Source organism: Sciurus carolinensis, chromosome 17, assembly GCF_902686445.1.
Source record: "Sciurus carolinensis chromosome 17, mSciCar1.2, whole genome shotgun sequence".
Taxonomy (NCBI): domain Eukaryota; kingdom Metazoa; phylum Chordata; class Mammalia; order Rodentia; family Sciuridae; genus Sciurus; species Sciurus carolinensis.
In genome coordinates, this window is record NC_062229.1 from 21,555,591 (window position 1) to 21,573,360 (window position 17,770).

The 17,770-nt window shown below is 55.9% G+C and overlaps 1 protein-coding gene across 7 annotated transcripts in view; it reads right to left on the minus strand.

Annotated features, from left to right (window-relative positions):
* Unc13a (unc-13 homolog A) overlaps positions 1–11,019 on the minus strand; it is a 63,189-nt gene extending 52,170 nt beyond the window's left edge. For 5 of the 7 annotated variants that reach the window (XM_047531679.1, XM_047531678.1, XM_047531677.1 and 2 more), the window contains exons 1-3: positions 10,187–10,348; positions 1,688–1,717; positions 895–994 (exon numbers count right to left, since the gene is read on the minus strand). In XM_047531679.1, the coding sequence (XP_047387635.1) occupies positions 895–994; positions 1,688–1,717; positions 10,187–10,208 (152 nt within the window). In that variant the 5' untranslated portion in view covers positions 10,209–10,348. Of the gene's footprint in view, positions 1–894; positions 995–1,687; positions 1,718–5,562; positions 5,672–10,186; positions 10,349–10,957 lie in introns of those variants that run through there. The other 2 variants (XM_047531681.1, XM_047531680.1) reach the window with 2 other exon arrangements.
* Between the last annotated feature and the right edge of the window lie 6,751 nt (positions 11,020–17,770).

The following is a 17,770-nucleotide window of genomic DNA, read 5'->3' on the forward strand; positions in this document are numbered from 1 at the left end:
GCAGTGGCAGCTCCCCTCGCGGGTTGTGCATGCGGTTGACTTAACAAGGCAGGCAGCCTCCGAGGGGCGCAGCGCCGCCAGCATCAGAACAGACCCATTCTGTAAGCGGGGGCCTGTGGCTCTGGGTGGCTCTAGATCAATGGCTCAGCCAGGCTGTTAGTTCATTTGGTTATGAGACAAATAGTTCTTGAGCACTTACTATGTTCCAATTCCTGTGACATGGGGTCACAGCGGGGACAGGAACCGACCCGGTCCCACCCTCCTGGAACTCAGTCTGGCAGTGGCCAGAAATGTGAAAAATCATAGAAATGGCTAGAAAAGTCATGGGCGGGGAGACCTGGGTAAGATACAGTACTCTGAAAATTGTAACTTGGGGGCAGAAGTCAGGAAGGGTTTTCCTGGAGAGGACATGAGCTGAAATCCAAAGGACAAGCCAGCTGCTTGGGGGAGAAACGCAAGTGCAAAGGCCCTGGGGCAGGACCAACCTGGGCCTATGGGAGGAACATGTGGCTGGGACAGGTGGAAGAGGAGAAGATGGAGAGACGCAGGCGGGGACAGCGGGGAGGAGTGTGGCTTTTATTCTGAGGTCGACAAGCTACGGACAAGTGTGGAGCCTAGGAGTGACAGGATGTGATTTGCAGTTTTAAAAATATCCCCCTGGCTGCCTGAAGGAGAACAGATTGCGGGAGGCGGTCGGCAGCAGGAGGCCAGGGCGGAGGCTGGGGCGGGCAGCCGGGACTTGGCTGGTGGCTGCTGAGATACAGGGAGGCTGCTTCTGGGCGAGCTCCGGGGAGAGGGGCTGGCTGCGCAGGGGCTGGGGTATGAGGCACCCGTCGGGCGCGCTGGTGCCAGGCCCCGCCCCGGGGGCGTGGCGTGCTGGACGCGCAGACTCACAACATGAAGTCCTGCTCCCAGCTGGGCTGGCTGCCGCGCACGGCGATCGTCGTGCTCTTCACATTCTGCACCTTCAGGGTCACGTACGTGTTGAATTTCTCTGTGGCGGTGAGAGCACAGTCAGCGCTGGAGCGCGGGGCTCGGTGCCCCTTCCCCAGCTCTGGATGACCCGTGCTGCCCCGCAGGGGCTCCAGGCCTGGCCAGCCCTCCCCGACCATCCCAGGCCCCTCCGATGACAGGCCAGGGGCCGGGAAGGCGTCAGATCAGGGAGACCTGGACCTGGACGTGTGGCCCGCTCTGGGGCAGGGGTGTGACCCCGGGGGAAAGTCCTTGCCCAGCCTGAAGGGCCTGGGCTCCTTCCCCACAATACGGGTTCCATACGGACCATGCCCAGTAGCTTTTGGTTTGGGCTGGCAAGACTGAGGTCCCAGGAAAGGGACAAAACTGACTAAGGAACTCCCTTGTCCCTCTGGACCTGGGCTCTAGCTCCTCATCTGTAGCTGGTCTCAGCCGGGCCCTGCCTCCCAAGGCCGCGGGAAGCCACAGGCTCAGGGTGAGTCCCACTGGCCTGGGGCGGGGGTCCCCAGGGCAGGGTCCCCAGGGCGGAGACACGTGGCAACGGTGGGATCCCAGGCCAAGGCCTGCCCTCCCAGCTCCGCCCTCCCGGCCTCTCCCGCTGCCGAGCAGGCACAGAGACCAAGTCTGAGTCTGGACCCCGACCCCCTCCCAGTCTTTCCAAGAGACGGACTGACAGACAGCACAGGACAGGACAGGGCAGGAAGAGCGGGCTTACCTTGGGCACCATCGAACTTGGCTTTTTTGACTGTGGAGAGAGACAGACAGGGAGGGGAGGCCGGGAGGGATGCGGAGGGAGCAGGGACAGAGACCCCCAATTCAGAGCCACAGGAGAGGCAGAGAGGAGGGAGACAGACACAGAGAGACACAGGAGAAGGACAGGTAGAGACAGGAGAGAGGCAGGTGGCGGGGAGATCACAGAAGAGGTGTATCAAGAGATCAATCAGGAAGACAAAACAAGATAAAAGAGGCGAAGCCAGGGAAGCGGGAGGAGAGAGGAGAGGGAGAAGGAGGTGGGGAAGAGAGAGAGAGAGGTCATCAGACAGATGCACCCAAGCAGACCTAAGGCCGGAGAAAACGGGCTGGTGGGAGCAGCCCCCGCCCCGCCCCCCCGGGGTTGTGCCTTCACTGCAAGGGAGCAAGAGGAGCAAGACGGAACTGGGCAGGTGGCAGCTGGCGCCTCCTCCAGGAAGCCCTCGGGACTGACTGCCTCCGGGCAGGGCGGAGGAGGTGGGTGGGAGGACAGCCAACCTCCAGGCCCCATCCGCTGCCAGCCCAAGGAAACCCCCTCATCGTCCAGCTCTGTCTGTGCTAGCAAATGTTCTAGGCTCAGCGGCGGGGAAAGCTGGACCACCAGGCGACTCCATTCTGTGCTTTTTCACTGTGGTGACAGTTCACTCTCTACCCCCTGCCCAAACCTGCACCCCACCGGAACCCACATCCCTCTCCCTTCTCCATCTCCCCCTCCTTTTCTGATTCATGTCTTCGTGTGGGTAGACGAGACTGCACCCTGGACCCAACCAAAGGAACTGAGGAACGGTGTGTGGGGACCCTCCCCCCTGGGGAATCCACTAGCCAGGTCCTCCCGACCCTAGAGAGGGTCCCCACACGGACCAACTCATCACACGCCCACTGTTCCAAACCTTCAGGATTTCCTCTCTTCTCCCCCCACCCCTGTCTCTTTAGTACCAGGGACTGAAATCAGGGGCGCTTAACCACTGAGCCACATCCCCAGCTCTTTATATGTTTTGTTTAGAGGCAGGGTCTCGCTGAGTTCCTTAGGGCCTCGCTAAGTTGCTGAGGCTGGTTTTGAACTTGTGATCCTCCTGCCTCAGCCTCCAGAGTCGCTGGGTTTGCAGGCATGCGCCACCCTGCCGGGCTTCCCATGTTTCTCCCTCTCTCTCTCTTTATTTTGTGGTGCTGGGGATTGAACCCAGGGCCTTGTGCATGAGGCAAGCACTCTACCAACTAAGCTACACCCCAGCCCCCCGCGTCTCTTGACGTATGTGTTCAAGCCGTGACAGGATGAATTCCTAGAAACAGAATCCTTAATCTATGGACAAATGCCACAGCCTCTTGGGTTTGTATCTCTGTCCCCATCGCTTGAATTTCTGTCTCACAAAACACTTGACTGAAGCCAAGGAAGACAGGATTCCATCAAGGGTGGGGAGCAGGGTGGCCGTGACACATGCCAGTGAATACAGTTTGTTCCCCTGCAGCAGAGGAGTCAACGGAAGAGGAGTCAGCAAATGAGAGGGCGCTTTCCTAAGCCAGCACCAACCTCCCCACTCGAAAGCCCAGGCTTTAAAAGCAAATGAATTGGGCATCTCACCCACCACACACCCTTGGGAGGCAGAGTGTGGATGGAACCCTACTGGGCTTTGGGAGAGGTGAGCACTGGCTCTGCTGGAAGTCAGACAGAGCTGGGTTCAGATTCAGTGCTGTGTGACCCTGGGCTAGTGAATACCCCTCTCTGGGCCTCCATCTTTGTGTTACTCTCCCTTCCTGCTTTTCTAGTTCTGGTTCTCTCTCTTCTTTCTTCCTCCCTCCCTCCCCCTATATTTATTTTCTGTCCTCATCGCTGTTTCTTTCCCTCACACCCCAAAATCAGTATCAGTCCCTGTGTCCTCACTTTCTGGCTGGAGGCATGTGGCTGCATGTGCTGCATGCTCCCTCAGTCCCTGCCCCACGGGCCCCTCATGAATCTTGTCATCCAGACCCCAGGGAGCTCTCCTACTCATCGCCCCACCTGGGGCTGAGCGGCCTCTCGGGAGTGGGCCCAGCCTGAGCCTCTTCTCCTGGAGGAGAGGCTGCTCCACACCTGGGATGCTCTGCCAAAGGGGCGGGGCGGGAGGGAGGCCGCCAGACCGAGGCTGGGAAAGCACACGCCGAGACCAGGAGAAAGGGGAAGCGGGAGGAAGAGGGGAGGCGGAGGACGGGACAGCAGCGACAGCAGGCCAAGACGCAGAGAGCCACAGACCCCTGCGGGGCAGAGCAGGGGGCGGGGAGAGCGGCGTGGCGGGGGCACTTCCAGGGGGCGAGCGAGCCCGGCCCTGGGGGAGAGTCCGAGGGCCCGGGAGCTCCACCCTTCGGCTCCTTGGATTATGCCCGCTCTGCGGACCCTGGGCCGGGCTCAGGGGAGCCCAGAGCCGTTGGTGTGCCAGTCTGCCTGTCTCCCCCCGTCTCTTTCCTCCCGGAGGGTCCTGCCCTGGCGCCCACCATGTCACTCGGTCTGCTCCCTGTTCCTTGGTCTTTCTCTCCACCCATCACTCGTTCCTGCTTTCTGGTCCCCTCTTCCTCCCTCGTCTCTCCGCTTCCTCCAACCTCAGCCCGGCCCCTCCCCGCAGCTCCGCCCCGAGGGCGAAGGGCTCCGCGGAGGGTCCTCAGGCAGTGGGGCTTGCTGGAGGGCTCTGCCCTGCCGGCTGAGGCCAGCTCGGGCCTCGGCCCCCTGCAGAAGGTCCAGGGCAAGGACAAGATCTGCTCATCGTTCGGGAGGCTCAAGGGGGAAAGGAGAAACCTCAGTGGGAAAAAGGGTCTCAGAGAACAGGGAGAACCGAAGGCGGCCCAGCGTGGGGACAGGGGTCTGGGAGGGGAAGGGAGCGCGAGAGCCCCGAGGGACTCGAGAAGGGGGCGGGGCTGGACAGGGAGGGTGGCCTCGGGGGCGGGGCTGGGAGGGGAGCGTAGTCTCGGGGGCGTGGTTTGGAGAGGAGGTGGTCTTGGGGGAGGGGAAGGAGCGGAGGGTGGTCTCGGGGGCGGGGCTTGAGAGGGTGGTCTGGACGGGGAGGGGCTCAGAGGAGGAACCGATCGTCCTTGTGTCTTTCCCGGTCAGTACGCGCTCTCCCCAGAGGCGCCGTCCTCGCGGTCACGTCCCGCCACCTTCACACGGCGGGCGGGCGCTGTTGCTGGATGAGGGTCAGCGGGGCGGAAGCGCCAGCCCTCCCCAGCGGGCGCCGAGTCACAAGCGGGCACAAGGCTATTTATAACGTGGGCGCGGAGGGCGCGAGCGACGCGACGGCGGGGAGGTGGCGGGAGCGGCCCAGGTGGGGGAAGGGGGGCGCCGGCGCTGTCGCCTTCTGACGGCGGGTGTGGGGGGCGGGGGGGGGTGGAGACACCGCGTCATGCGCAGCCAGTGGCCTGTGCGGCCTCGGATGTCTCCGGGGCCGCATCAGCCCGGGCTGATGAACGTGGTTACAGATGCTGGCGGCCCGAACCTGGGGAGGCTGGAGCGGGGGTTCAGCCTGCGGGATCCCCACGCGCGCTGCGGGCTCGAGGCCTCAGTGCCTGCATCTGGGAAATGGGGAGAGGCCGAGCTGGGTGGTTTTGCTTTCCTCTCGCTCTCTCGTCCCCTTCTGCATCCTCATTATTACAGCACCATTAATACTATTATTGGTACTAGTGTCACGACTGTTTTTATTATTTGGTTGGTTTCTCAGCGTGCCCTTGGCTCGGATTCGAGGATTCTAGGGTCCTGAATTCTAACTGAAGGGGACTCCAGTCTTGGGGCACTTGGTTCGTGCCCTGCCAGGGGAGGGGGCAGTGTGAAGGGCAGGGGAGAACCCAGCCATCGAGGGGAGTGTCTGAAAGCCCACTCACCTGATGTGCTCCGTGAGTGTCAGAGTAGACATACTGCAAGGGTGGCTTTGGCATGGGGGTAGGGGAGCAGAAAGAATCCAGAAATAGATTCCAGGATATTTGATGGTTTCTTGTGTGATGTCGCTGGCAGACATTTCAGCGGGAGATGGATGAGCTCTATGAGAAAGGACGTTGACCCCGCTGGTGTTGCACAGGGGAGAGAATAAGTGAGGACTCTCAGACTCTAATGGAGGAAATAAGCTGGAGCCTCTATGTAAAAACCAAACATGCCAAGAACTCAAGGATCAGGGATCCTGTGCTGTTTACCATGGACCACTAAGAATTAGGCCCAGTGTATACAGTAGTAGCTGCTCATTAAATAGTGGCTTACCAAAGGCACTACGTCATTTCCTCCTCCAGCTAACTTGCGCTAAGACCAGCCCTGCAGGCCAAATGGACGCTGTCCGTGGTGCTGAAACCCCATCCCTGCTCTTGTATCCCCAATGTATCTCCTGCTCGAGAGCCTGGAGACCCCTCTTGGAGCCCTCTTCAGGTCTGAATACAGTGTCCTGCACTGATGGACCGCTTTCCAGAAAGCTCTTAGGCTCCATTAATAAAAATCCCATCATTGATTTTCCGTTTCTTTGGCTCACACTTATTGGGCCTTCCCATAGGCCAGGCATCATGCCAAAGGGCTCTGCCTCCTCTCACTAGAGAATTCTGGCAAACCCAGGTGGCGCTGGTGCTGTTAGTGTGCCCATGCTACAGATGTGCATACTGAGGAATGAAAAGGAAGAGTGAGAGTGAAGACTCAGGCAGATGCCCCTGGCTGGGTGGTATCCCAGATGGGACAGCCCAGGAGGGAGATCTGCAAAGACTTCCTGGGAGAGAGGAGGAAAATAGTCACTATGAATGAGGAGATTGTGACATGCCGGTTTACTGAGTTGATGTGGGAAGAAGGTAATCGGACAGATTCTCACCCCTGGAAGGAATTTGGCTGTCTTCCAGGTTCTGAGGCTGAGAGGAGCTCACTCCCAAAAGGCTAGGGAGTCAGTTATTTTCACCTCCGCCTCTGGCATTAGACAAGTTGCTAGACCTCTCTGAGCCTCAGTTTTGCTCATCTGTAAAATGGGGCTGCTGAGGAGTGAAGAGGGCAGTGGGCATAAAAATTTTCAGCACTATGCCTGCAAAATGCTGGGTGGATAGGGCTTCTTTGCTTATTAGTTGAGAGGCAGATCTTTCCTCACACACATTCACTGATTTGTTCACCTTCTTCACTCATCAAATATTTATGGACCCTTCAAAACCTGTGGTCTGTGCAAAATGCCATGAGGCACACAGGAAAGCCTGGAATTGATCCTGACCACCGTGCTTTTGCCCACGCTGTTCCCTTCGCCCGGCCACTATCTCCCTTCTGTTTATCTTTCCCTCATCTTCTGACACTCAGGCAAATGGTAAGGGGTGGGGTTCTAGGCAGCCTCCTGGAGGAAGAGTGTCCTGGACACCCTCTCTCAGCTCCTCAGCCCTTCCCCGTCTCTTTCAACCTCAAACAACTAGGAGAGTGGCCAGGGCTGGGGCTGGGTCCCCAGAACCAAGAACAGTGCCTGATATACAGTACAGGCTCAATGACTTCTTATCAAGTAAATACAAGTGGCTTCATAAAGGAAGCAGGTGCATTTGCCATTGGCAAGCTCAGATACTGCCAACAGCTAGCAGGTAGGCTAGGGGTGGCCGTGCGTTTCCACACAGATAAGGGAGAAGGAGGGCAGAGCCGGGGCCTGTGCGGGCAGCCTCCCGTTTGCTGGCTTGGGGTGCACACAGGAGAGTTTGCATCTGCCTGTGCTTGCTTGGGTGTCTGCAGGGAGGAGTTTGCTTGCATAACAGGACAGGCAGGTGTGTGTGCAAGTATAGAGGGACAAGGGACTGTTTATGTGCAGGTCAGGGTCTAGACACACGTGCCTGGAGGTGGAGACGTGCTGGCATGTGCCATCTTGTGGATAATGAGTTCGCAGCACACACGGGTTGGTACATGTATGTGCATGCCATGCAGCTTCGTGACACATGCACCTGTGTGTTTGCATGCACACACCCCTGTGTGTGTACCTGCACACCTAAGTGAGTGTTTGTATGTACCGTCATTTGTCCATTCAAAATGTCTGGGCAAGCAGTGTCCTGTGTGTATACATATGGCCTTGGTATGTGCTTATGTGTATACAAGTGTACTGCATGAGACTTGGGACCTTAATGGGTGCATATGCATACATGTCTGGGTGTTAGGTGGTAAGGAGATTGTGTGTATTCTGAACACATCAACTTCGGATACATCCAGTTGTGCGCCACCAGACACACACATCTGTAGTTCGGGGACCCTGTCTGTGGCATTAGACTGGATCGCATAAACCCACAGGTATGTGTTCATGTAGGCACGGGTTTACAGGGAGTACCGGTGAGCGTGTCTGTCCACAAGGAATGAGCCTGATCAGATTGGGTGTAGGTGAGGTGAGCCTGGGTGAGGAGGGGCAGGTGCTTCAACTCCAAGGATGAGCTCAGACCCCATGGACTCCCCTTCTAGCCTAGGTCCCCTCTTGCCCAGTCCACCTCACACCCCTCTCTCCCCCAGTCCTCCTGGCCTCGCCCCCCACCATGGAGCTTAACACCAGCACCCCCCAGCCACCCCACCCTGCTTCTGGTCCTCCAGTACAGTGCTCCCTGCCTGCGCTCTGCGTCCCCCATGGCAGCCCCAACCTTGCCCCTCCCATCATCACCCCTCCACTCTGCTGGTGACTCCCTTCCTACAAAGTCCACAGAATCCAGTACAATCCTGCCCCCGGGCCTCCCTTTCTGGAAGCCTCCTCCCTCTCACTGCCCCCCCACGTCACACCACCCCCGCAGCCGAGCCTCCTGTTTGCGTCAGAGTTGAGTGAGATCCCCGCCCCCTCCACCGGGCAAGCCGGCGAGGGGGGTGCGAGGGGGCATGGGGGTCAGCAGGAGCACCCGCGACGCCGCTCCCTCGAGTGCCAGGCAACTCGAGAAAGGAAAAAGCCAGATGGGTCTTTACAGTCACCTTCCCCTCCCCATCCTCTCTCAGACCTCGTCCGTGGGGAGGCACGGGGGTCCCCTGAATTTCCCGACGACACTAACTCCATAGGCCTTGAGGTCTGGGGCTGCAGGCGATGACCTTTGATATTAGGGATCCTTCTCCCACCACCCCAACCTCGTCAGACCAAAATCAGCTCAGAGAAAGGGGGTCCCTGTCCCTTTAAGAACACCCGCGTCCACGCCGGCGGCCCGACCCTATTTGCACACGGGAAGCCGCGGCGGGGAGCGGGCGGGCGGGGCTGGGTTTGTGAATGGAGCGGCGGGGGGGGGGGAGGGGCTGCGGGGGAGGGGTGGCGGGGGCGGCTCCGGGCTCAGGGCCTGCCCACCCGGGGGTCCAGGCGGCGGCCGGAGTTCAGCACGCACGCGCGCACACACACGCACACACATACACGCTCCCGGTTCCCAAGGTCTCCCGAAGCCTGGCATCTCAGGCTTGGTCCACACACTCCTTCCACCACCGCAGTCTTCTTGAAGTGGGCGCGGGAGGCCGCGAACCCCAGTCCTTAAAAGCCAGAGTTCAGACTTCTGTGGGTTCCCAATCCCAGTCCACGACCACCTGGCTGCCCAAGGTCTCCCAGAGCCTGAGTTCTCTGCAGGAGCGCCTCAGACGCTTGGGCCACGGTGAACTGGCCTCTCCCCAACCCAGGCTCAAAGGTGTGTTGAGCGGGGGTCATGCGTCTCCCACGTTTCTCTCCCTCCCCCCACCCAACGTAGAGCGTGGGCCTGGGCGTGGGCCTCGGTGCAGATGGCGTTCTGGCCCCAAAATAGCTCCCCACCCCACGTCTCCTTCCCTCCCTGCAGCCCAACGTGGGTGAGGTGAAGATGGACCCAGAGGGGTCGGGGTCGAGGGCGGACGGTCTGTGGGGCACACTGCTCTTCCAAGGGGTCGGCTCCCTACAGAGAAGACTGTGTACGTTTTCGGGGTGTCTGGAGGGGGCGGGGAGGGAAAGGGCACCCACGCTGTCCTCCAGTCCCCATTTGGGCGGCCAAAGAGTTAATGGGAGAAGCTACCCCAGACCCCCAAGCATAGCCCTCTCTGAACCCGGGGGGGGGGGGTCTCCCTGGCTCCCCTCCCCCCAATCCTCTTCACGTTCAGGACTAAGGGTTTCCTAGAACTCTCTGCTGTCCCGATGGCCAAGCCACCCACCCAAACCTTACATTTCCAGGGCTTGGGGACCCACTCCCCTCCAATGCCCAACCTGGTCGGCGTCCCTGAGGACCCGCAGCCCGACCCACAGGACCAGACTCCTTCCAAGTGTCCCGCAGGATTCAAACTACCCAGCCCGGCCCGCTCCACATGGACCCCTACACAGATGCCCCGCCCGCGTCCACACGACCCCCCAACAGCGGCGACTGGGAGCCCCGAAGAACCGAGCCGCGTTTACACGGATCGCCCCACGAGGCGAGCTGCCGCAGAGACTAGGACTCGCCCCTCGGCAGTCCAACCGCGTGTGCTCCGGTCACCGGGTAGGAGCCCAGCCGCATCCACGCGGACCCCGAGAGCAACCCGCACCCGCATGGGGTCCAACCCGCATCTCCCGCCTACCTCCCACGCAAAGCAGGGACATGGCTCTGGAGTCGCCGGCGGGCCGGGGGCAGCCAGGCCGGCTCGGTGGGGTCGGGCTCAGCGGCTGCCGGGTCGGGGCATCTCGCGGCTGCAGCCCGCGCTCTGCTCACGCCGGGGCCCGGCCGCCGCCAGCCATCTTGCTTCAGCACCGGGGGGCGGACAGCTCCTGACGTGGCGCCGGCGCGCGAGGGCGGGGCCCGGACGCCTGATGGGGCGGGGGCGCCGCAGCCGGGGGTGTGTTAAAGAGCCCGGCGAGGAGCCCCGGCTCCCCGCCTCCAGACCTCCCCCCGCAGGGGGACCGGGCGGCCCCCGCGCTTGTCGCCTGCCGGTTCTGCTCCGAGGATCTCCATTCCTCTGGGTCTCAGTTCCTCCAACACTTTCTCCCTGGCTCTGTTTGTCTCCAGGCCTTTCTTCATCTCTTCTCCCTCTGATCCTCTCTCTGTTCCCTTTCTGCGCCTCTGTTAGGTCCTGTCTAGGTCTCAATGTCTTTGTTTCACTTTCTCTAAGCCACCCAGCCTTCTTTTCCCTGTGTAACTAGAAATCTCCTATCCATCCATCAACGCCCAGGTCCACAACCTCTCCTCCTCCGGGAAGCCTTCCCTGACTTGCCTGCACTGAGCCCTTACTCCACCTCTCTGGCTCCCAGCCCCGGCCCTTCCTCTGGTTGGGCTCTGACTCCACCATAACTCTGCTCTCCACTCCCCTGTACGCACCTAGCCGAAGACTCCATATGGCCCTCGCCCTACAAACCTGTCCAAGTGTACGCCAGTACCTAGAATGACACCTGAGGCCGAGCCCCATGGGGCAGCCTGTCCCGAACACACAGGAAAGAGCTTCACGAAGCAGAATGTGCCTGGAGTTCGTTGTGAGCGAGGCCTGTGTTTAAAACCCAGCTCTGCCTCTGATGGCCAGCATGAGCTTGGGCAAGTCACATGACTTTTGTGCCTGGTTTCCCTGTGACAACAAGACTCGCCTCACAAGGTCGCAGGAACCATCATATGAGTCAATGCCGGGAACAGCAATGCCTCCTGCTAACCCTGTTCCATCCCCCATTGCTTTCAAACTTTTAATTAACTATCAACTAGATATGCACAGGAGAGGGACAGGAGTGGGAACTTGTCAAAAGCATCACCATCCCAGCCCGAGACTCCCAGGTGCCTCCCCAACCTCATCACCCCTCCTTTCAAACAGGAGAATTCCCCCTAATTTTTTCATTTCCATGCTTTCCCTTACACATGCTTGACAACAAACATTTAAATTTTGAATGTTTATGAACTTTATGTAGCCAAAACAAAATGTTCACACTCTTTACCCACCTGCTGTTTGCTCAACATGATTCTGCCGATGTTCCTCTGTTTTGATGCTAGCTGGGATGTGTGCCTTTACACTGCTGTATAATATTCCTTTATATGAGTACGACAGTAGTGACTGAGCATTATTCAGTTAGTGAGCCTTTGGGTTGTTTCAAATGTGGCTTTATTGTGAAAACAAACAAACGAAGCGTTTATGACCATGCTCAGAATTGTGTGCTGATGCACACGGGTAAGAATGACTAAGTCATAAAACTCACACATGCTCAGTTTTACTGGATAACATAAAAAATTTTCTATAGTGATTCCAGCAATTTCCATCATACTAGCAGCATAACGGCATCAGTGGTTACATGTCCTTGCTGATGTCTGAGTTGCCCAGGACTTTAGGTTGCACCAGTGCAGAGGGTTGGAGGGTTTCCTCTGGTTGCTCATGCAGCTGGACTTCCTATGTGATTTCTGACTGCTTCTCCAGGTGAGACGCCTGTTCAAACCTTTCACCTGTTTCTAAAACTTTGACTGTTTATCCTTTCCTATTGATTTGTAAGGCTTCTTCTCATTTTAGTTATCAATCATTTGTTGGTTTCATGTATTGTAAAAGTCTCCAATTTTGTAACTTGTCTTTGTTATTTATTGCATCTTTTTCTGAACAAAATCTCTTAATTTTCTTTTCTTCTTCTTCTTCTTCTTCTTCTTCTTCTTCTCCTCCTCCTCCTCCTCCTCTTCCTCCTCCTCCTCCTTCTTTTGTACTGGGGATTGAACCCAGGGGTGCTCAACCACTGAGCCACATCCCCACCCCTTTTTATTTTTTATTTAGAGAGTGTCTCACTGAGATGCTTAGAGCCTTGCTAAATTGCTGAGGCTGAGGCTGGCTTTGAACTTGTGATCCTGCCTCAGCCTCCTGAGCCATCAGGATTACAGGTGTGTGCTACCATGCCCAGCAGAAGCTCTTAATTTCCTTTAAAATATTTTTTTAGTTGTATGTGGACACAATATCTTTATTTGATTTTATGTGGTGCTGAGGATCAAACCTAGAATCTCTTAATTCTCTAAAAAACATCTTCATGAAAAAAATGTAAGCATGCAGAGGCACCGAGCTGCCAAAGCTGTAGGGTGCCTTCGCCTCAGCCCACACGAACATCTTACCAATGGCTCCAGGTACAGATGTCGAAACTAAAGCCATTGCACTGGTACTTATTAGTAAATAAATTGCAGGTTTTATCTGCATTTCACTGGATTTTCCACTAATGTTCTCCTACTGCCCCTACATTTGGTCATCGTGTGTCCTTGGTCTCCTCTGATCTGTGACATTTTCTTGGTCTTTCTTCTTCATCACCACCTTGACACTTTGGGGGAGGCCTGGTCAGGTATTTCTAGGAAGTTCCTCAACTGGATGTTGTGTGATCAGGAGGAGTTTGTGGGGTTTTGAGAGGAGAACCCAGAGGTGGGACTCCCTCCTCATCATATCATGCCGCATGTGATGTGAGCCCTGGGGACCCACTTAAGGCGGTGCCTGCAGGTTTATCCACTGCGGAGCTGTAGTCATCTCCTTTTCCTGCTGTATGATCTGAAGGCGGGAAGGGATCTGTAAGGGGGGGTCTATCTACAAAGCTCTTAATTTTAAATTTTTTTTAAAAACTGTCATGAAACACACATAACACCTGGACACAGTGCCACACTCATAATCCCAGCAGCTCGGGAGGCTGAGGCAGGAGGATCTCAAGTTCAAAGCCAGTCTCAGCAACTCAGCGAGACCCCATCTCTAAATAAAATACAAAATAGGCTGGGGATGTGGCTCAGTGGTTGAGCACCCCTGGGTTCGATCCCAGGTTCCAAAAAACAAAACAAAATTTACCATTTTAAAACGTCCACCTCAGCAGCACTCAGCACAATCACAGTGTCAGGCAGCCACCCCTTCTATCTAGTTCTAGAACATCTGCATCACCCCAAAACTGACCCCCAACATCAGCAGCCACTCCCATTCCCTCCCCCAGGCCCCAGCGGTCATTCATTCGGTCTCTCTGGATTTAATTCCACTTTCTTCAACCGGATCGGTCTTTCCTTTGCCACGTGCACGCTGTCTTGTTTCAGGAGTCCGTTCCTGTCCCGGCATGATAAAGTCCTTTCACGGTGTCTCCTGGGTAGCTGGCTCTGTGGCCCAGTGGACGGTGCCTCGGACTTCTAGCCAAACCTGCAGAGGCCCTTCACGGTGTCTCCTGTATTGCTGGGGTTTTGTCATCGACAGTCAAGTCTCGACTTCTCTGGGAATTGATTTCAGAATATGAAGTGAGATAAGATCCAATATGGATAATCAGTGGTTCCAATAGCCTTTCGTGAACCGGTCACAAAGCTAGTTTTTATGCATATGAGCAGTTCTGAGCCACATCCCCAGTTCTGGGCTCTCTTCTGTCCCAGTGCCCATCAATTCTTATTACCAATATTTAGATGGGTCCTGATGTCTCCTAACACCAGCTCCCCATCTTGTTGCCTTCAGGACCTGAGTTATTCTTTGCCTTTTTCTCAGTTATTTGGATTCCATGGAGAAACCACCCCTTTGACTGCATTGAGTCTAGAGCATCAGTGTATTTAAAATATTGCATCTTCCAAGGTTAAAACATGTTGAATCTTTCTATTTATCTATCTTTCAATAAGCTTATAACTTTTAGATTTATTTCCAGATCCTTTGTGTATTTGAGGCTATGGATAAATGGGCTTTGATACCAGGGATTGAACCAAGGGGCACTCGACCACTGAGCCACATCCCCAGCCCTATTCTGTATTTTATTTAGAGACAGGGTCTCGCTGAGTTGCCTAGGGTCTCACTAAGTTGCTGAGGCTGGCTCTGAACTCTTGATCCTCCTCCCTCAGCCTCCTGAGCCTCTGGGATTACAGGCGTGGGCCACCATGCCTGGCAATAAATGGGCTTTTTAAATGCCATGTTTTGCCTGTTGTTGCAGAAGTGTGGACTGCCGTTCGCTTTAGCATCTGGCAAGCTTTTCCACTTCCCATAAATCCAGCAATTAGACTCACACGTCCTGGGAGTTCGTGGGATACAAGGCTGTCCTCGGCAAATAAACACGTTGCATTTCTTACCAGTCCTTGAACTTTCGCTCCTTTTTTATTTTCCAGTAAAATGCCAGGCTCTGGGGTGACAGGCATCCTTGCCTCGTTCGCAGTATTAAAGCGAACATTTCAACCTTCACCATTGATCACTTGGATCCAATTAATTTTGCAGCCCCGGTGCCTCGTTGCGCTGCCACCCGCCGCTCAGCGCATTCCAGAGCGATTGACTCGCGCCGGCTCCCGCTCCGCTGTCCCTCCCAGCGGCCGCTGCCCTTCCGGCCCGTTTTCTCAGCCCCTCTTCCCCGGCCCGCACTGCACATGGCCTCGCTTCTCTCTGGGCTTCTGATGTCTCTCGTCGCCACGTAATGAAACCCGCAAAGAGAAATCTCTGAAAGAGGAGTGCGGGACGGAGCAGACCCTGGTGAAAAGCACAACCCCGCACACACTGGGGACACAAACCAAATGCACGTGCACACGAGCACGCACGTGCACGCGCACGCCCCCTGCCCCCCGCCGCCTGCCCAGCTCCAGGCCGCCAGCCCCAGGGGCCCTGCTTTGATTAACACTGGCTCAGCCCCTGTGCCAAGAGCAGCTATGGACACAGCTGGCTTCAGACGAGAAGGATCCCCCGCAGCATCTTCCAAGCTCCGTTTTTTCACGGGGAAAGAGGAAGCTTTTGCGAGCAGCCTCTTCCCAGGTCGACGCTGCTTGATCTTCAAATAAATTCCCAATCCTTGCTGGATCCATTTGATGTTCCTGGCTCTGAGTGACGCGCACCGAGGGGAAGGACATCCATGAAATGTCAATCAAATGGTTCAGCAGACATTTGTTGGCACCATCTGGATGCTGAGAAGTAAGCTTGTCACCAGATTGTACAGAGTGACATGGCCCCTGTCGTGGGAGGGGGAAACACATAAGCACACACAAAGGAAATCAAGCAAAATTGCAAGGAAAACAAAGAGGGTCCTAGGATAGAGAGGAACAGCAGGGGAGGGAAGAGCGGCTTCCTGGAGGAACCGATGCATGAGATGAGATGCAAAGGAGGAGGAGCCTTCACATCTTGCTTGGAGAGAAATGGGGGAGGGGCACCCTAGACAGAGGCAGAGCTGGTGCAAAGGCCCTGAGGTTGGAGGAACTGAGGCAGACATGCCACCTGGAGCAGAATGAGTGAGGAGGAGAGAGGAAAAGAGAGGGGGAAGTGGGCGGGCATTTTGGGAAGCATGGAGAAGGGGTCTGAGAGTTTCTGAGGTGGAGAGACAGAGAGATAGAAAGAAGGAGGCAGAGGGAGAGACACTGAAAGTAGGAAGGAGAGATGGAGTCTCAGTCTTAGAGGGCAAGACATGAGCCCAGTAGGCCCCAAGGCTCCAGCCCAAGCCCAGTGGTTGCTGAGACTTACCCATGTCTCCCCTGCAAACTCATCTCTGGGATCCCCTGCCCTGGTGGGGGTGACCACTGTGTGCTGAGAAGGGAGTTGGCACATAGTTGGTGCTTTATAAATGGGATGCATCTGTACGTGTTGGAGGGGGAGTGGGCAGCTTGGGAGGGTGCAGATCGCCTTGGTCCTGGCCAGAGGGAGCAGCGCGGCTTACACAGGACAATGCGGAGCCTGAGGGAGCTTCGAGCAGAGGCAGGACAGGTTCTGCTTCACGTTTTTGTTTTTTTTTTTTTTTTTTTTTTTTTTTTTTTTTTTTTAATTGGTACCAAGAACTGAACCCAGGGGTGCTTAACCACCAAGCCACATCCCCGCCCTTTTCATTTTTATTTAGAGACAGGGTCTCACTAGGTTGCTTACAGCCTCGCTAAGGTGCTAAGGCTGACTTCGAACATGAGATCCTCCTGCCTCGGCCTCCTGAGCCACCGGGATTATAGGCGTGGGCCACGGCGCCCAGCTGCTTCGTGGCTTCAGGATCCTTCTGTGACTGGAGAAGGGCCTGGACAGACAAGGGCAGGAGCGTAGGTGGCAGCACCAGGTGGGGGAGAGTAGGGCTCCTGGGAGCGCCAGGGTCAGATTGGTTCTGGGGGAGCCTGGGCATGCAGGACCTGCTGACCAGAGGAGAGGCTAGGGACTGGGGTCTTCGCCATCAGCTGTGTACGACGGCGTCGTCAGCAAGACACAGAAGCAGCGGATCTCAGAGCGAGGAACCGAGATTGGCCTTGTAAGTCTGAGTTGCCAGCAAGACACCCGAGGGTGCCGGCTGCGGCTCAGTGGCCACGCATGTGCGTGGCAGCTCCAGGCCCCGTTCCATCTGCAGCAGCTCCAACACCGAAAACACCCCGTGTGAGAATCAGAGGCTCCTTCATCTGCAGTTTCAGTTCCCTGCAGTCGATGAGTTACAAAAGTATTAAACAGAAAATTCCAGAAATGGATGATTCACACATTGTAAATAACCTCTAGTATTATGTGTACTATTTTGTTAGTTATGTTAGTATTGTTAATCACTTACTGTGCCAAAATCTGTAAATTAAACTTTATCATAGATAGAAGAAAAAGCACAAGAGAGTCTTCCCTCCATATTCATGGGTTCCAGGCCTATGGATTCAACCAACCACAGATTGAAAATATTTGGGGAAAAAATTTGCATCAGTACCGAACATGTATAGATTTCTTTCTTTCTCTTTTCTTTTTCTGGTACTGGGAATCAAACCCTGGGCATTAGACTAGTTCTTTTTTCAGTTTTATTTTGAGACAGGGTCTCAGTAAGTTGCTGAGGTTGGCCTTGAACTTGCGATCCTCCTGCCTCGGCCTCCTGGATTGCTGAGATTACAGGAGAGGGCCATCGCGCCTGGGTTAGACATTTTTTTTTCTTGTTACCATACTCTAAATGATGTACAACAACTATGTACACAACATTTACTTGGTATCGGGCACTAAAAGTCATCTAGAAATGGTTTAAAGTCTATGGGAGGGTATATTGGAGGCACTTGGGCATCCTGGTATTTTGGTCAATCCTTCCGGAGGTCCCAGAACCAATCCCCCACTAGTAACAGGGGACCACTTGGGGACACATGGAGGCTACTGTCCCCATTTTCAGGCATCTGCAGAAAGTCCCGGAATGCCTTCCGAGTGGGCAAGGTGGACTGCTGTGGGGATCAGTGGGACCTCTGGGAGAGGAGGGACTGGAGACACCAATAGAATACCCATCAACATGAGATGAGACATGACCACTTGGACAAGAAGATTGTAGATGGA